Source organism: Apus apus, chromosome 1 (assembly GCF_020740795.1).
Source record: "Apus apus isolate bApuApu2 chromosome 1, bApuApu2.pri.cur, whole genome shotgun sequence".
Taxonomy (NCBI): domain Eukaryota; kingdom Metazoa; phylum Chordata; class Aves; order Apodiformes; family Apodidae; genus Apus; species Apus apus.
In genome coordinates, this window is record NC_067282.1 from 24,408,840 (window position 1) to 24,425,915 (window position 17,076).

At 34.8% G+C, this 17,076-nt stretch overlaps 1 protein-coding gene across 3 annotated transcripts in view; it reads left to right on the forward strand.

Moving 5' to 3' along the window:
- The window catches only part of NBEA (neurobeachin), a 476,649-nt gene that overhangs the window by 165,680 nt on the left and 293,893 nt on the right, over positions 1-17,076 (forward strand). For all 3 annotated transcript variants that reach the window (XM_051608523.1, XM_051608522.1, XM_051608521.1), the window contains one exon: positions 12,571-13,009. In XM_051608523.1, the coding sequence (XP_051464483.1) occupies positions 12,571-13,009 (439 nt within the window). The remainder of the gene's footprint in view (positions 1-12,570; positions 13,010-17,076) is intronic.

A 17,076-nucleotide genomic window follows, 5' to 3' on the forward strand; every position in this document is an offset into this window, starting at 1 on the left:
AAATTTAATCTGATGAAAATGTTCTTGGTATAATTTTGAAAACTCTCAATGTGTGAAAAAATTGATTTATAAAAAGCCTAAGAGATTTAGAATTGCATTCTGTTTATAAAGCACAGAAATTGTTAACGTCCTACTTTAGTAATAATGCAACTTAGGTTTCTTAATGTTGTTCTGGGAGCATTATGTGAAAATACATGTTACATCAATTCAAACTATCACTATGTTAATCTGGCATTTCTTAAACTTTTGTGTATGCATATATGTGTATTATAAATGGTTTTCAATTCTAACAACTGGAAAGTAAGGATTTGGAATTTTGATTCCACACAAAGAAAAAAAACATTTTGGATCATTCAACTTGCTGATATATTATTCTTTTTTGTGACAGTTGCATTTGTATTATTTAATTCATATTTTATTAAAAAATGAATAATTGGCTCTTAGTTCAGAAAAGTACAGTGGTACTACAGAATAAATCCGTAAAAACTGAAATAAGTATTGGTTAGACTGCCTCAAAATACAACTTTTTAACAATATTTTGATTAAATTTAATACAATAAAATCATAAAATGATAGAATCATAGGGGTTGGAAGGGACCTCTGAAGATCATCAGGTCCAACCGCCCTCCTGCAGCAGGAACACCTAGAGCAGATCACACAGGAGTGCATCCAGACGAATCTTGAAAGTCTCCAGAGGAGACTCCACAACCTCTCTGGGCAGCCTGTTCCAGTGCTCTGTCAGCCTCCCAGTAAAAAAGTTTTTCCTCGTGTTGAAGTGGAGCTTCCTGTGTTGTAACTTGGTGCTGTTTCCCCTTGTCCTATCACAGAACACCACTAAAAAGAGACTGGCCCAGTCCTGACATCCACCCTTCAAATATTTATAGACATTAATAAGGTCCCCTCTCAGTCTTCCTTTCTCAAGACTAAGCAGCCCCAGGTGTCTTAGCCTTTCTTCGTATGACAGATGTTCCAGTTCCTTAATCATCCTCGTAGCTCTCTGTTGGACTCTTTCCAGCATATCCCTGTCCCTCCTGAACTGGGGAGCCCAGAACTGGACACAATACTCCAGATGTGGTCTTACGAGGGCAGAGATAAATTATGTGCCATAAATGAGATTATATTGCTGTTTGTACAAAGCTTGACTTTTGATATAGTGGGTGATAAAAGGAGGGGAAAATAAAATAGTTTCTCTTTTTGTCCACATATAGTACATGAATAAAAGATATGTAATGAAACCAGGACAAAAGTTTATAGAAGAAATAAAGGCAGCCATGCAAACTCATAAAAATATTTCAGATAAAGCATTTTTCTAAGAATTGTGTATTCTGTACTGTTGTCTATAGTACTTGTTTTACCTTGAGCTCAAGTAAAATAGTTTTATTTTTAAAATAGTTCACTAGAGCAATAGTATAAGTGTGAGCAGGATACAGAAGAAAAGTGTTTTGGCTTTAGAAACAAATTATTTAATAAGGGAAATGTTATCTGCACCTAATTATTTTATTTGTTGATATCATCATATCCTTCAAGCTTTTAACTCTATAGGGTCCTAGTCTCTTATACCTAACTCCTTCACTCCTTACAAAATAAAAATATTTCTGCTTTGTATATTTTATTTTTGAACAACATTTGCAGGAAGTGAAATGAATAAAAATTGCCAACACTGTCAGAAAAGGCTAAAAGTCAAAACCTTTTTTGCCATTTCAAGAATCTTTCATTTCAAATGGCAAAGCCAGTAAGTTTCCTTTCAGTTTTCTGAGGTGCTTTCAGGTGTTGGCAGCGAACATGTAATGTTTGAATATTATTTTAGATTTTAAGGCATTTTACCATATGATAGAGTGGTTTAATATAGCATTTAAAAGTAAATACATCTTTTTAAAGCAAAATCCTATGTATTGAAAAATTGATAAATACTGAGGATATTATAGATGCCTCTAGATGTTATTCATTCAACGTGACACTAAATTAATCTAAAGGATTTGTTCTTTGTCAGTCCAGTTGTATTATTATTGTTAGAACAGTACAAAACTTCTTTGGGACACATCTCTATGAATTAAGGGAGAGTGACTGGTTGCTTGAAATAAATGGTTTTTTAGTAGATGGAATCTAATTACCTGACCAGGAAGCTTGTGGGGGGAAGTGGAAGATTAGGAGTAGGTATATTACTGTTGTGTAAGTAAGATAGTGGGTTTTTTCTTAGTGATGCTTCTGTTTTTCTTCTTTACAAGGGGCAATACCTTTAGTTAAAATGTATTTAAGGCTCTGTGAGACCCAGTTTGTCTCAGGCACATTACATTATGTGATTGGTGTGTGCTTGTTATAAGTAACTATAGCTGGTGTCAAGTGCATGTGGCCGGAATTTTAAACATCATTGTACTTAATATGAAACTTTTAGATTTTCATCATATACAGTGTTGACCTTTGCCTAGTTTATTGATTATATTATCTACAAACAAAATATAATACTGAAATAAAAGACTTGAAAATATGCTTGGCAGGGAAATATATACTACCTTTACTTACAAATGTTTGCAGAATTTAATGTTTCTTGTACTGTTAATCAAATGTTATTCACAAGCTACATGTTATTTATGGTGCTTAAAGAAGCATGGACCCAGGAAGGAAAAAAAAACAGGCTGATGGTGCCCATGACTCCCATTAAACAATAAAAATGTTTATTTCTTTATACTTTTCTATACATCTCTATTTTTTCTTTCTAAGCTGATACATGGGTAGGAGAAAAGTGCGCATAAACTTACTCCTTGTCATAAGAGAAGTGCTTGGGTTTCTTCTGTTAGTTTCTGATAACTTTAAAGGGTCTTCAGTACTTCTGAATTAGTCCATGCTTAGTCAGACAAAGAATAACTTGCAAAATGAAAAGAAAGCTCCTTGTCTTTTCAATGTAGGTCATATATAGTGTTACTCTTTGGAATTATTTATTATTGTGATCTCAAGGAAACCAGCAGATCAGAACTGTTCACTTGCACCTGAAGGATGTCTGAGAAACAGTCCTGCAAAAGTAAATGTTGCCAGATTTGCTTCTTTCTGTTCATAATACCGAAGAATTAGAATGAGTTACGCTTTTGGGATGGCTTCGTATCCCTGCATTTGTGAAGATTTCAAAATGGAGACTTTAAAACAAGAATTATCTAACCGGAAGAGCCTGTCAAGTGGTCTAAGAAGTTGCCTGGCCTACAGACCGTTTGGTTCATCAGATTTCTACAGGCGATTGTGATTAAGAGTTCTTCAGCATAATTAAAATATAGAGGTGTAGGAGATGGGAGTAGTATTAAAAATGTCTTTGTCAGAAGGAGAGAGTTGGTTTTACCTGACTAGTCATAGATGGTAGCAACATTCTTTGTCATTCTCACTATCTCTTTGACTGTGGGTATTGTAGTATGACCAAAACCTCTGTGCTACATTTCTGTTTCTGTCTCAAAATCATCACTCATATGTGAGTAGTACTTACTGGAAAATGTCTGCAGTGAATCAATGTCCTGAGCTAGTCATTGTAGACTCCCTTTGTAATAGGTGGAGAGAACTTAGCAGGCATTTAGAGTACAGTTCATCTAGCCTGCTTCAGAAATGTACTTAAAAGAGAGACAAATTGTTCACTAGAAATCCCGGTTTCTTGCCGTTCACTATAGACATGATTGTAGACCTCTGCTTTGGTCAGACTAATTGTGACTCCTTTGACGAGGCTAAACGGAACTCGAGACACAAAACTTGCTTTGTGACAAAAATTGTCATGAAATTCTCAGACACTTAATCCAGTTTAATGACATTATGTGCCTTAGCAATATTCCCAACCCATAGATAGCTATAATTTGCTAAATACATGTTCATACATAAATATTCTTCTATGAGTACTACATGTATATGGTTTGAAAGTAGGAACTTTATATCCATCTAAACAATTAGGTCTTCAACCTAATGCTGGACAGGCATGTTCCCTTTGCACCTGGCATCTAATAACTCTGAGCAATGCATATAGTTGTCGTATCTCCAATAGCCCCGTATTTCTTTCCTACCTATCTAACAGTGTGCAAAGCCACTAATCTGCACCTTCCTCTGCTGTAAAGTGTTTTTGAATACCAGTTGTTTCATTGTATGGCTGAGAGGGTTTTCAGTTTTGCTCTTTTGTGTTTTCAAAAGTATTCAAGTATCCTCTGTGTGCTTGAGGTCCTTGAAGGAGTATATTACTTGCAGTCTGAAATACTACAAAACTTTTATAAAAATCTTAGCCTTTCATCTTCAGCAACATCTTCCACAAAGATCTGGTGGGAAGAATCCTAGCTGTGTTGTGTTTAGTAGCAAGGCAGTGCTAGAGCTTAATCCTTACTCATAGTAATGGGAGATATTTCAAGTACTTTGAAAAGGTTTCTTTAAAATCCAGTAGGATGTAGTCCTGGTAATGAAAGCTACTTCCCATGGAAGGCAGGCAAGCTTATTCTGTTTTATCTTAAAAGCAAACATGAAATTAATCTTAACATCAGTGGAAGTTCAGATCTTTGTAGGAGGGTTATCAAAACTCCTGTAAGACTTCTAGCTTAATGGCACATTCTGAAAGTGGAATTTGCCAGTTCCCACAGCCATTTTAAGATAAAATTGTATTGGTCAAGAGTTAGTGGCTTTTACCTTTGCCCATTTGACCAGCAAGAGCTACCCTTGTGAACTGAGCATAAAATGCTGAAAATTTTATTTCTTTAATGGCAGCAATTGGAATAGTTTGGACAATAATGTTCTTGGTTGATTTCTCTGTTAAGATAGGGATATTCTCCCAATATTGGTATGAAATTATCTCTTATCTCTCTGGAAGGTGTGGAAGTCAAGACTGAAGAATTAAGAGCAGCCCTTTCTTTTACCAGATAGAGGGTAGTCAGTACATATTTTTAGAGCAGAAGGATCTTGTAACTGGAATAAGACACAGGAGAAATAGAGGAATATGGTATTGTCTGTTAATAATAGCTAATCCACCTTATTATGTAAAACCATGTAACCAGTTTAAACTACATCTACAAATTTGAGGTAGTATTAGCTATGGTGGTCAGGAACACTTGAGTTTTCTCAATCTGGCTGTTATTGAAGCTATTCTTGCTTACCTTGAAGGCTTGTTGGACTACTGTTTCTTTCAATAGTGCTTCCAAATCTCCAGCAGTGGAAAAGTGTGAATAATCTTTTTTTTTACACTTCAAATGGCAGCCTGTTAATTGCTGAGAATGCAATTAATGTTATACCAGATAATGGAAGATACTTTCAGTTGAAAACTGATGTTTCCACTTAGCATTATTCAAGTGTGTTTCAGAAATCAGAGCATTGCAACAGTGCAGTTCATCTTATATTGTGGGAAGAAAATCATTTAGCTTATCACAACATTTTATCAGAAATAGATTGGCTTTTCAATTCCCTTGATGTGATTGTCTATTTTTCCCAAAGAATTGTAAATTAACAGATTTCTTAAAGGTATGTGCTGAAACTTAGTGATTTTTTTTTCCTTCACAGAATTAACCATATTAAAAATTTGCAGAAATAGCTTTTATTCTTTGAAGACAAGTAAAGCATCAATTTTTTCTGATCTTATAGATGTACAGTGCTCTGGGTATTGCACATTGCTACACTGAAGCTTGTATTCCTGATTTAGTAGTATAATGATTTCCAGCCTGTTTTTTAAACTAAATGTTTTGTACAAGGGTAGCAGTCTAACTATACAAAGTGAACTAAAGAACTAATGTCCATAGCCTGTCAAAATTTCCTTTACCTCCACAAAATCCTGACAAAATTCATGACTCTGTCTTCATCAAAATCGAGTTGTACATGTTGTTTCCAAGAAACCACGTAAAATGTTATAAGGGACATGGATGATAGTCGTAAGAATCGTAAAATTGTCCTATTGCTTTCCTGATGGAATATGTGCTGCCTATTCCAAGTGCCTCTGAGAGCACATAAATTTGAAGATCATGGTATAGTAATAAATATATCTTGTTCTAGTATTTATTGCCCTTCACCAGCTACTTAAGGCATCAGAAGAGAGGTTTGCACAGATATTTCATTATTAATTTATCAATCATTATGCATGCATGAAGCAGTTAGGTTTTCATTTTCTAAAGTAACAATAATTATTTTCATTTGTCCAAATTGCACACATTTTAAAAGTACTTTGAGTTTTCAAAGTAATGATAATATAAGCTGCTTTTAGTATAAGTTTCGTTAAATCAGTGGAATGTACTCTGTGTTTCCCTGTTAACATTTTTGGCTGGATGGTGTAACCTAGGAGACAGATTTTTTTGTTAATATTTTTGAAAAAAATATCTAATCACAAAATCATCATCTTTCTCAGAGCAGTTTAGAAATACAAATATCATAGATAGCTGGCAACAAGTATCTTCATTATTATTTTTTTTTTCATTATGTGTTTTTTGAGTTTACACAAGACAAACATAAATAAATCAAAAGAAACTGACAAAAACTAGGGAAATTCATGTAGAAAAAATTCATATCAGTATATTGTTTCTAATCTGGTTTTGGTTTTGTTTGGGTTTGGGTTTTTTTTTTGTTTGTTTGTTTCTTTTAAATGTAAACAGCTATTTTTATACTCTGAAATTGACATTTCTTTAATACAACTTTTCATTTCCTTAAATTTATTTTATCTGAAGTCTTTTTTAGTTAATCATTGTAAATGCATTGCTTTAGGACTGCTGGCATTTTGTTTGGCAACCAAGTAATCAATCAGACTGATATACAAATGTCTTACCTATTATGCACTGAGTGAAAGAGGTTTGATTAGTAAGGAAGAATCAAGTCATTGATTAAAGATATTGCCTAAATAGATCAAGATTCTGTCTGTCAGAAGTGGCTCTTTTAATACTCTTTCTTTGGCCAAGGTAGAAAGAGCAGCCTTGTGTGCCTGCCTGAATCAAGTGGTTGTGAGAGAAGACACAAATTATATGACTTTAGAGAAACTTGAGCAAATAGATGTAATTTTCAGTGACCAAAAGGAGAAGACAGGTATTTGCAGATGTCCAGCTGCAAAAAATGGCTCATAACTCTGTCCTCTGCCATGCAGGTTCCTCATCACTTCCCAGCCTTGATTTCTGCACCCTAAGTCTCTCCTGGTCTGTTTACCTCCCAGTTGAGTCTGTTTTTCCACTTCCAGAGCTACATCCTTCCTCCTCACAGATCTGCTCTGATTAAGGGGGAACTGCCAGCCCTCTGTCTTAAATCTCCTAACTCAAGATCTGTGCCTGTCAAGTTGCCAAGCCACCCCAGAGCCTTTCATATCTGACCCTCCCCAGCCCCCCAGTTTTCAGCTGTGCTCCCCCTGCTCTCAGCCATTCATGTCAGAGCCCTGGGGTATCCCCACTTGTGGCTTTCACTCTTCCCAGCCAGATGCTGCCATGGCACTCCACTTCCACCTCTTCTTGTGCATGGATACTGGTGCTCTGTTAGACAGACAGAAGTGCTAGGACACAGCATAAATTTCCATTGTGGCTCCATTCTTGGTTACTCTTTTCAACATGCTTTTGAATCAGACCCTAATTACACTTTGAATCTTTCCCCATACTCAGTTTCTCATCTCAGTTTAATTGTGCTGCTTCTCATAAATGAAAACTAGTAGATTGATGTTGCTGTGAAGAGTTGAAGATTTTATTTTATCTCCTTTACATCTTAGAGCTTAGGAATTGATTAGTTGAATCTGCCACCTACAGAGGAAGCTATAATGTCACTGCCTAGTTGGACTGAAGCATTTTCTGCTTGCAACGTACTGTTCCTGAAAGTTTGTAGAATACAACAAAGGGGTCTATAAAAGGCAGCTAATAAGGCTATTATGCAGCAACTCCTATATCAAGATTGCTCCAAACCTTCCATTACCAATTGTTGCCATATTGTTTGCAGCATATATTGACAATGAGTTGGGATAGTGTAACTGAAATAGATGTTCTACTGTATTGTAAGCTGTTAAAACTAGCAGTTTTCATACAAGTATACTCTTGAAAATTTTCAGCTGATTTATCTAGTAAGAAAAAAGACTGTAGGAACAATTTTTCAATTTTTTTTATTGTAAACAAAAAGGAAAAGCAGAGTATTTTGTCTTTGTTTTTTTTTTTTTTTTTTGTTCGATTTAGTTTTTTGGGGGTTTTTTGTTTTTTAAATGGCAAAAATGTATGTATTTACCACAGACTTGAAATGTCTCACCATTTAGGTAATAAACATAGGGCTTTCTTCTATTTTTAGGCATTTGGAAGTATTGCTAGAACTATTTAGGTAACTCAGTAGGTTAAAACAATTACAATACACTTCATAAATCACAAGCCAACATGGTATTTTAGGGAAGGAGTGTGACGGATGAGGTCACTAGATATGCAGTTTGTCTTTTAGTTAACTTACTCCCATATTTTTCCCATAATGTAGCAGATGAACTCATTAGTTACAATGAAAAACAGTAAGAAGGAGGCATCTGGCTTCCAACTGCCTCTTTTGACAGGGTTAAGATCGCTAGATCTAGTAATGGTTCTGCTTTGTCTACTGACATGGCCTTGTGCTGCAGAAAACTGATGAGGTTTGCTGAAAATTTACAGGCTTACTGTCACAATGTTATAACAGAGACAGATGCAATCAGTTACATTTTTGCTTCTGTTCATGTTTATCATTGCGCTAAGTTGATATAAGTATTTTGAATTTTCATAAAAGCATATGCAGTACCGGTTCAAGATTTTTAACAAATAACTTTATTAATCAGTATCCAGTACTAATTCTTTAATCCTAAATTCTGAAGGCTACAGTAGTGCTATGATACCATATAAATGAACACAGAATAAATCTTGTGGATATGCAGTGTTGTAACTAGAATTGGTTGAGTTTTGTGACCTATGCTCAGGAGTTTATAATTTACTTAAAATAGTACTAATAAGAATGCTGATCCATAAGGTCTTTTCAGACCTACATCTGAAAATATGTCTTTTCAGACATATTAATACATATAATGGTATATTTATTTGGGAGGCAATTATTAATCTGTTTTATCTGTCCTAAATTTATTTTTCTTTGGTATACAAAAAGTAAATTGGACCTTTTAAAACCTTATCCATTTAGCTTGCTTGATGTTTTAAAAACAAGAGTTAAAGCATAGGATTTAGGTAGTTTTTTTGAGGTTATTATAAATCAGACTGAGCTGATGCAGTGTATTCATATAGATATGAGAGACCCAATAAGAAAAGTAAAAATACAAATCCGGTTTCTGTGGAAATGAAGTATCCATACACTTACCGGTATACAGAATAAATTCTCTTGATATTTTTTCCCAAATAATCTGAATTAGTTTTATGTATTGTACAGTATATCATATAGCAATTCTGTATCCATTGATTGAGTTTTTCAGAGGGTGAATCCTCTAGGCATTTTATTCTTCTCTGGTAACAAAGGATTACAAGGCCCCCACAGATTAAGTACAGTCCTATTTAGAGAGTCTTGAAATTAAATCTGATTTTTTAACTTGCTACTCTAACTGGAGGGCTATTTACAGAACCTTGATTCCATAGTGATGACTGTCACTTCTCAATCTGAATGTATTCTTGATGAGTTTGCACTCAGTTTTTCTCATGCCAGCTCTTCCATTTAGCTTAAATCTTTTTTTTCTGGAGTTTACATCATGAAAATATATGTAAAGTAGCTGCTGTATACACTTTCAGTATTAGTAGGGCCAGACTATGTCAGACAAACTCTTTTTTCTGCAACATTCGATCTCCACAAAATCACTTCTGTCTTCCTCAAATGTAACACTGTACACAGGATTCCATAATGAACTCTAGCAAAGCCTTCTCTAATCCGTTAATGCTTAATTGTTGCTGGAGCTATTCTGAAAAGTTTGAAACCACATTTTTCTTTTCCATGGCAGTGTTGTAATGGTAACGGAATATAGTTATTATCTATGATTGATGTATCGCGGTCCTTCCCTTCAGTTGTTTCCAGTTGATGAATTCCAGTTATGATGGGAATCTCTGTCTTAGTCACTGGATGCATAACTTCTTACTATTAAATGTAATTTGCAGTTCTGTCATAATGCCTCTTTATAATCATCCTTATGTGCATCAATTGTAACTGTCATCAACAAATTTCAGCAGAAATTAAAATTTTAAATGAGGTAACTCCCATAGTAGTTTTCCTCACTCTGCTGCTTATTCTTTTGAAACTCTTTGGTGTCTCCTTCCTAGCCAGTTTATTTTCCCACCTTCTATTAATTTCCAGGTTCTCCTGACTAAATTATCCATTGTGACAACTCAGCTTTACTTAATTTTATTACATTCACCCTTACTTTCTTTGAGAAGTAAGTATTTAAAAGCTCTTTTAGCAAAGCTGTTTTGTAATCTATCTTGTTCTATTCCATCACTATTCTTTATTCCAAAATAAATCCTGAAGTCTTGCTTACTGTTGAAGCTTCTAGTTATCTGGGTAATTTTTTTCCCCCTCTCTTAAAAAGAGAAACCATGTGTGGTTTTGTCCAGTTGCATGTTGCTACCTCCACTTACCTGTCTGGCAATCATACTTACGACCAATCCAGTAATTTCATAGACTCTTTCCAAATTGTCTCAGAGTCAGTTCATTCCCATGATGTTAATGCATTAAAATCTTTCTTCTGGTTTTGTTAAGGTACTTACATTTCCACAGCCACATTTCCATTAGCTTTCCTGTCTTTAGTTATGTGTTCAGCATTGTTAACCTTGATGAAAATCAAGGTTAGGTGAACTCTTAACTTCATCATGAAATGGACCATCTTCTTTTCTTGGTGTCCGCTTTTTATTTACATAATAATGGAGCCTTATGCTCTTTTACTTACCATACATTACAAGGGCAACAATCTGCTTGACGGCCAATCCAGTCCTACTCTTCCCTTCAGTTGAGAAGTGTTGTCTTTGTATAGATGAAGTTTAAAGACAGAAACAAGCAGAAAAATTCATTAGGATCATTCTGTGGATCAGATGTCCTTCTGTACCAAATATAGGCAGTACTAAGTAGATACGGATTTTTTTACTTCCTGACCTGGCAGATGCTAAGTGCATTTTATGCAGCTCATAAATCCAGTTTCTACTTCCTGCTTCACAAAGCAGGGCTCGTATCTATTGATAAGATGTGTTTAAGGCACTTAGGAGAAAGAGAAGAAGGAAGTGGCTTCAGCATTTATGGCTGTTAAAAGAAGAAAATGATTCTCCTTATAATGGGTTATTCTGTTTTGTATTTTTAAAAGCCTCTCTGTCTTTATCTGTTTCTTAATACTTGTACACATGAAGAGGTTTGCTCTACTATTAGTTCAAACACATAAATAATCTCATACAGAATTTTTTTATGTGCACATGCATAAAGGCACACTTATGCCCATGTGGTAAATGTGTAGATATTTTACACCTGACTGTATCAAACAATTGGTAGTAAGTTTTGTGATTGTTATTAAGGCTACATTGCTGAAGCACATTTTGTTTGTAATCGTCAGAAGTACAGAGCTTCATCTAATTATGTTGTAAAATATTTTCCTTAATATCTAAATTGCTATATCGGAACCATTAAAAAAAACCACCAAAAAACAGCTTCCTACTTCATACATAAGCAAGCTAAATTTTATAATCAAGACAAATGATCCAATGAAAATAAGATAGTTTAAAAATAAATAACAAATCAATTTGAGTGCAAGCTTTTGGTAATTAAAAATAGCCACGCTCTGTTGTTAAAAAAAAAGAAAAAAATAACAAAACTAGCTAACTTTCCACTAAGCATAGCAAATTATTCTTATTTAATGAAGTTGTTGTGTCTGTTTCACTGCAGTAATTCATACAGAAAAGGTTTTCTCGGTTACAAGATGTTGTAGAGACCGTTTCAATCTGGAAATGTTCCAAGCCTAACAGATTTTGCTTGCCCATCTTTATAAAGTTCTATTTATCTTGTTCTTAACATTTGGCTGAAAGAATTATAGAATTTTACATGTCGTGGGAAAGGGGGAGTTGTCTAAAAAATTGACAATAAGACTTATTTTTTTTCTTCCATTCATGTATTGATGAGTTTGTATTCAATGTAATGATATGTATGTAAAAATGTGTATAATACACATTTTAAACAAAAGAGAAAGCAAACAAAAGGTCTAGCAGTTTTCTTTTGAATGCAAGCTTAATAATTGCTGACAACAATAAAACCCCTAAATTTTATAGTAATCCTGAAGGATAAGTGATTGCATTTTCCTCTTCCAGTAGTCTCACCGACCATTAAAATATGCCATCACCAGGTTATAATTTTTTAACGCTGTTTTTACTGGCAGTATTTTGCCATTTGATTGCTGTGTGAGTAGTGAGCTGTAATTTCTAAGTGTCACTGAGCTTGCATAATGCAACTTTGGTCTCCCTTTTCCAAGCTGTTATATATGCCAAACAGCTGTTGAAAGAAAAATGTTTAGTAAGTAAAATGAGATTTTAAGGTTTAAACTACCAAGATTTATGGGCTTTTAAACACATATGTCTTGTTAAACCTTATGACCATATTTTTAGGAAAAAAACAAAGTTATAAATATTGTTCATAATCTCTATTTCGCTGCAGAGACGCCAACTGTATTTCCAGAAAATATCAAAGATAAAGAAACACCAACACCAGTTGAAGATATTCAGCTGGAAAGCTCTATTCCTCATACAGATTCTGGAATTGGAGATGAACAGATGCCCAGCATTTTGAATGGGACAGACTTGGAGACTAGTACAGGCCCCGATGCTATGAGCGAGCTGTTGTCTACTTTGTCTTCGGAAGTGAAGAAGTCTCAGGAGAGCTTAACTGAAAGCCCCAGTGAAATTCTGAAACCTGCATCATCAATATCCAGTATCAGCCAAAGTAAAGGCATCAATGTCAAGGAAATACTGAAAAGTCTTGTGGCAGCCCCTGTTGAAATTGCAGAATGTGGTCCGGATCCGATCCCTTACCCAGATCCTGCACTGAAGAGAGAAGCTCAGGCTATTCTTCCCATGCAGTTTCACTCATTTGACAGGTATATGGCCAGATTCATTATTTTATATTGATGTAATTCAGAAGTGTGAAGGATATTTTTTTTTAAACAAGGTTATTCTTCTATTGGCTTGTACTAGACTATGTTAATAAACAGCTGCATTACTTCTCCTTTCTGTGTCACCAAAACAGACCGTATAGTACAGACAAAAGTAATTAACCTTGTTTTTCTCTGTCAGCAGTGAATAAAACTCCACAAGGTACTTGAAAAACAAGACTGTTTTAAAGAAATATTTTTGCAATAAAATCTTCTTTCCTTTAAAACAACATTTTAGTGAGGAGCAGGGGTAATATTTGCTGATATAGAACAGACTGTGCAGAAATTCAGTCTAATATTCTTTCAAAGGCTTAAATCATAATTGGATCCATCATTGCACTGTTTTCTGGTACTAAAATACTTTGACCATGGCAAATTATTTGCATGGTCATGGTGGAGGCCAGTTTCCTTTTAGGTCTTTAAACAGCAATGACACTCAGAAGTTGGTGTTTAAAAATAAACTGCTGAACATTTCCACAGAGTCTTTTGTTTCTCTTTTTAGGCTGTAGCTTCCCAGCTTCTAATGAATATACTTTTCCTTACATGTCCAGTCTGTCTTAGTTATCCTGAACAAAGAAGTTGTGATAAGATGTGCAATTGACATCATCCTTCTAGAAGAAGGGTAACCTGATTCATTGTGGGGTGAATCTTAACTGTTATGAGTGTTGATGTGGTTACATTTTCCAGAATGACAAGAACCCTGCAGTTTCTTCATAAAAAAATGATTTTTAAAAGTAGAAAAATGGAATAAAAACTTAAAGATATGGTAAAACATGTCTCAAAATTTTAAGCAAAGTTGTAGAAGTATATTGGTTCACCATGCAGGTACCAGAATTAAAATTCTAAAAGAAGCAGAAAATTAAACAAGAAAACAGCTATTGTGATTTATGAGAAAACTCCATCTGCATTTCCATCAAACCTGCAAAATTATCAGAAGTGTCTTCATTAAAGTCTTAAGAAAAACAATATGCAATCAATCTTTTCAGCATAATGTAAACAGTAAAGTGCAAGAAAGTACAGAACAATTTTAGAATAAAAGTGAGAAAGCACATTTTCAGTCTGAATTCCAAATAAAAACTGATCCTTTTTGCCTGTATGTATATGTTAGTACTGAAGCTGCTTTTCTGAAATAATTCAATAAACAATATGATAGCATCTGTCGTAACAAAGAAAGATTGGATCCTAAGACAGTAATAGTGAAATGTGCTTTAGAAGCAGTGAGTCTGTCCCTTTCTAATACTATTTTAGGTCATAAGGCCATTCCAGAGAAAGCTCGTTTAGCAACTGTTTTATTAAGAGCATATTCTTTGGTTCTTCAATCTGTGTGTTTTGATTTTGGAGTGATTTCAATGTGAAGTTAAAAATATTTTTTCCTATACAGTGAAGAATTTTTCATTATCCTTTTTGAGGAACCGTCATATTCCAGAATGCATTCTTGTACATTAAGCAGTACAGAAATTTGTGCTGTGTGTAGAAGTAAGAGCACCTAACTGTAACCACCAAAAGGTTACTTAAATTGAACCTATTTGATTACATTTCTACCATGGTCAATTAAGAAAAATGCTTCATTCAGAGAGCTGTTGATAATTCACAAAATTGTAGACACCTAAATAAAAATGGAGCAGATCACCTCATGAGATGCCCTTGTCATCATTAGAGGGAACTTAACACCAAGATGATTGAAGCGATGAGCTTTATTCTAGATGTCTAAATTACAGCTTTATAAGGAAGTGTTAAAAACTCTAAAGGGCTGTAGTAGGTTGGTTAGAACCTGTGTGAACAGCTGCATTAGATTCTTCTTGCAACAATGTGACTGCTTGTATATTTCAAACATCATTAGTTGTTGTTAATAGAATTATGGAATTATTTGAGAAGTGCTTTAGGTCTAAATATTATTGATACTTAGTAAGTTCACTTAGGAGCTAGAGGATTTTGTGGGTTTTTTTCCCCTATCCTGTTAACCTCCTGACCAAGTTTCAATTCCATGATTTCCTATTAAGAAGTGTACAACTGTGTTTGTATCTTGGTAGCATGTTTGTACCCTGTCAGTTGTTGACATTGTTTTCCTCTTCAGCAAAAAACGTGGAAATGGTTGAAGTTTAGGCAAAAGAAAACCTATTTACATCAATTCTGTTGGGTTATTTAGTTTATCTTAAGTAGATCATCCTGCTGATTTTGGTGAGTGAGGCAGAACCAACAACTATGAAGGGAAAATTGGCAGGTTCAAGCAGGTCCTAGCAGATCAGAAAGTAGTAGATTCTTTCCTCCAGCTAAACAGATATTACTTTTCCTTTTCACATTAAAGAAGAGGAGCAGATTTATATCCTGACCTTGTAACTTCTAATGAGAGGTGAAAGAAAGGTTGGGGGGGGAAAGCCTAGAATAGTATATTGAAATAATATTAGAATTAATTAAAATATTACTTGAGAAAACAATAATTTATGGTGGCCTATGAACATTTTGTGTTGCCTATAGCATCCAAATCATCACTGAAAAACCAAAAAAAAGGAACAGCATGATTCTTTTTCCATTATTGTTCATGGAAATATAATTGTGTTTGTTTATATAAGACAAGAATTAAATAACATACAGTGGATATTTTTAAAAGCTAACGCTGTGCCTGTGGAGTGTATTTTTGTAGGATCTGCTGCTGCTGTAGTTTATGCAGCTTTTGGTACTTCACTGAGCACTGTAGCTATGGGTCATGTTTATTCTCTCTAGGGAGAATAATGAGCAATAGAGTGCATTGTTTTGTCAGGTTTTATTTGTTTCAGTTTTTATAAAATATACACAGAGATTCTATATTTATAAGCAAATCGAGGTCAGAGAAATATCTTTTTCACTTTAATCAAAAGATATTCTTAGTCCTTGTGAGACTGGACTTTTTAATTTTATTTTTGCTTGTTAAGAGTTGAGGTAATAAGTAATTAGTATAGAAATAACAGTATCTTTGCTGTTGTAAAGATTTTTCTTTAATTGTAATCACTGATCTTACATGCAGGAAACTCCTGTAAATAGAATTGAAGTTAAGAATTCTATTTTATCATTGAACATGTGTTTTGCTCTGCATGTTCTTTTAGCTCTACCTTGTTGATGTGCACATAAGAGTGTTCATAAGGCTGCAGTGTATTCTTCCGTAGAATTTGTGCAGTTATAAATGAAATATAAAAGCCGAAAATGTGTCCAACATGTTTCATCAAATAGAGCTTGTGTGTAGTTAATGTATGCAGCAGTTCAAGTACTATCGAATGTAAATGATGAGGTGATATTGATGAAAGGAGGGGATTGGGGTCTCGGGGGGCGCTGATGACGGATTGAACAGAAGCGGCCTCGCACCGCACGTAACTCAAGTCTGTCGTCTTCACCGCTCAAAGCCGTAATGGGAGGTGGCAGTCTGAAATGAGTTGCCACGGCAAAGAGTATTATTTTTGAAATGCTTTCACACAAATCACTAGGCCCTGCATACAACTTAGTTTCATGCTTTAATGTCATCAGGAGGCACAAATTGGTGTGTCTAATTGTTTGCCACCTGCCAGCAAAATGAGCTGCCAGCCAGCCAGACGGGTTTGATTGTCTGTCAGCTCTTCAATAGATTGAGAGTGACAACATCAAAAATTTAACTTCAAACTCTGAAGCTTTGAGCAGCTTTTCAGAGACCTCTTCCCCACAAGTGCTTCTGGACAACTGCATTTTTCAATTAGTTTTCAATATATCGCTGCCTTCTGCCTCATCTGTCTTTAGGTAGCTGTAATTACATTATGAGCTATATAAACAGATTTCTGGGACGCTGGAGCCTGGATGCTCAAAGTTATGACATGTCTTTTATCGTCAGACTGAATTCCTTGGAAATGGCATCCAGGGTGACATTTTTAGAAGCAAACACAAAGGGTTATTTCACCTAGATTTGCAACTAATGGAGCCTAACTCACCAATAATTCCTTCTTGCTTTCTCATCTTTGTCTGACAAAAATTAGTCCCTGTTACTGATTTTTAGGGTTTGGGCATTTCTTGTT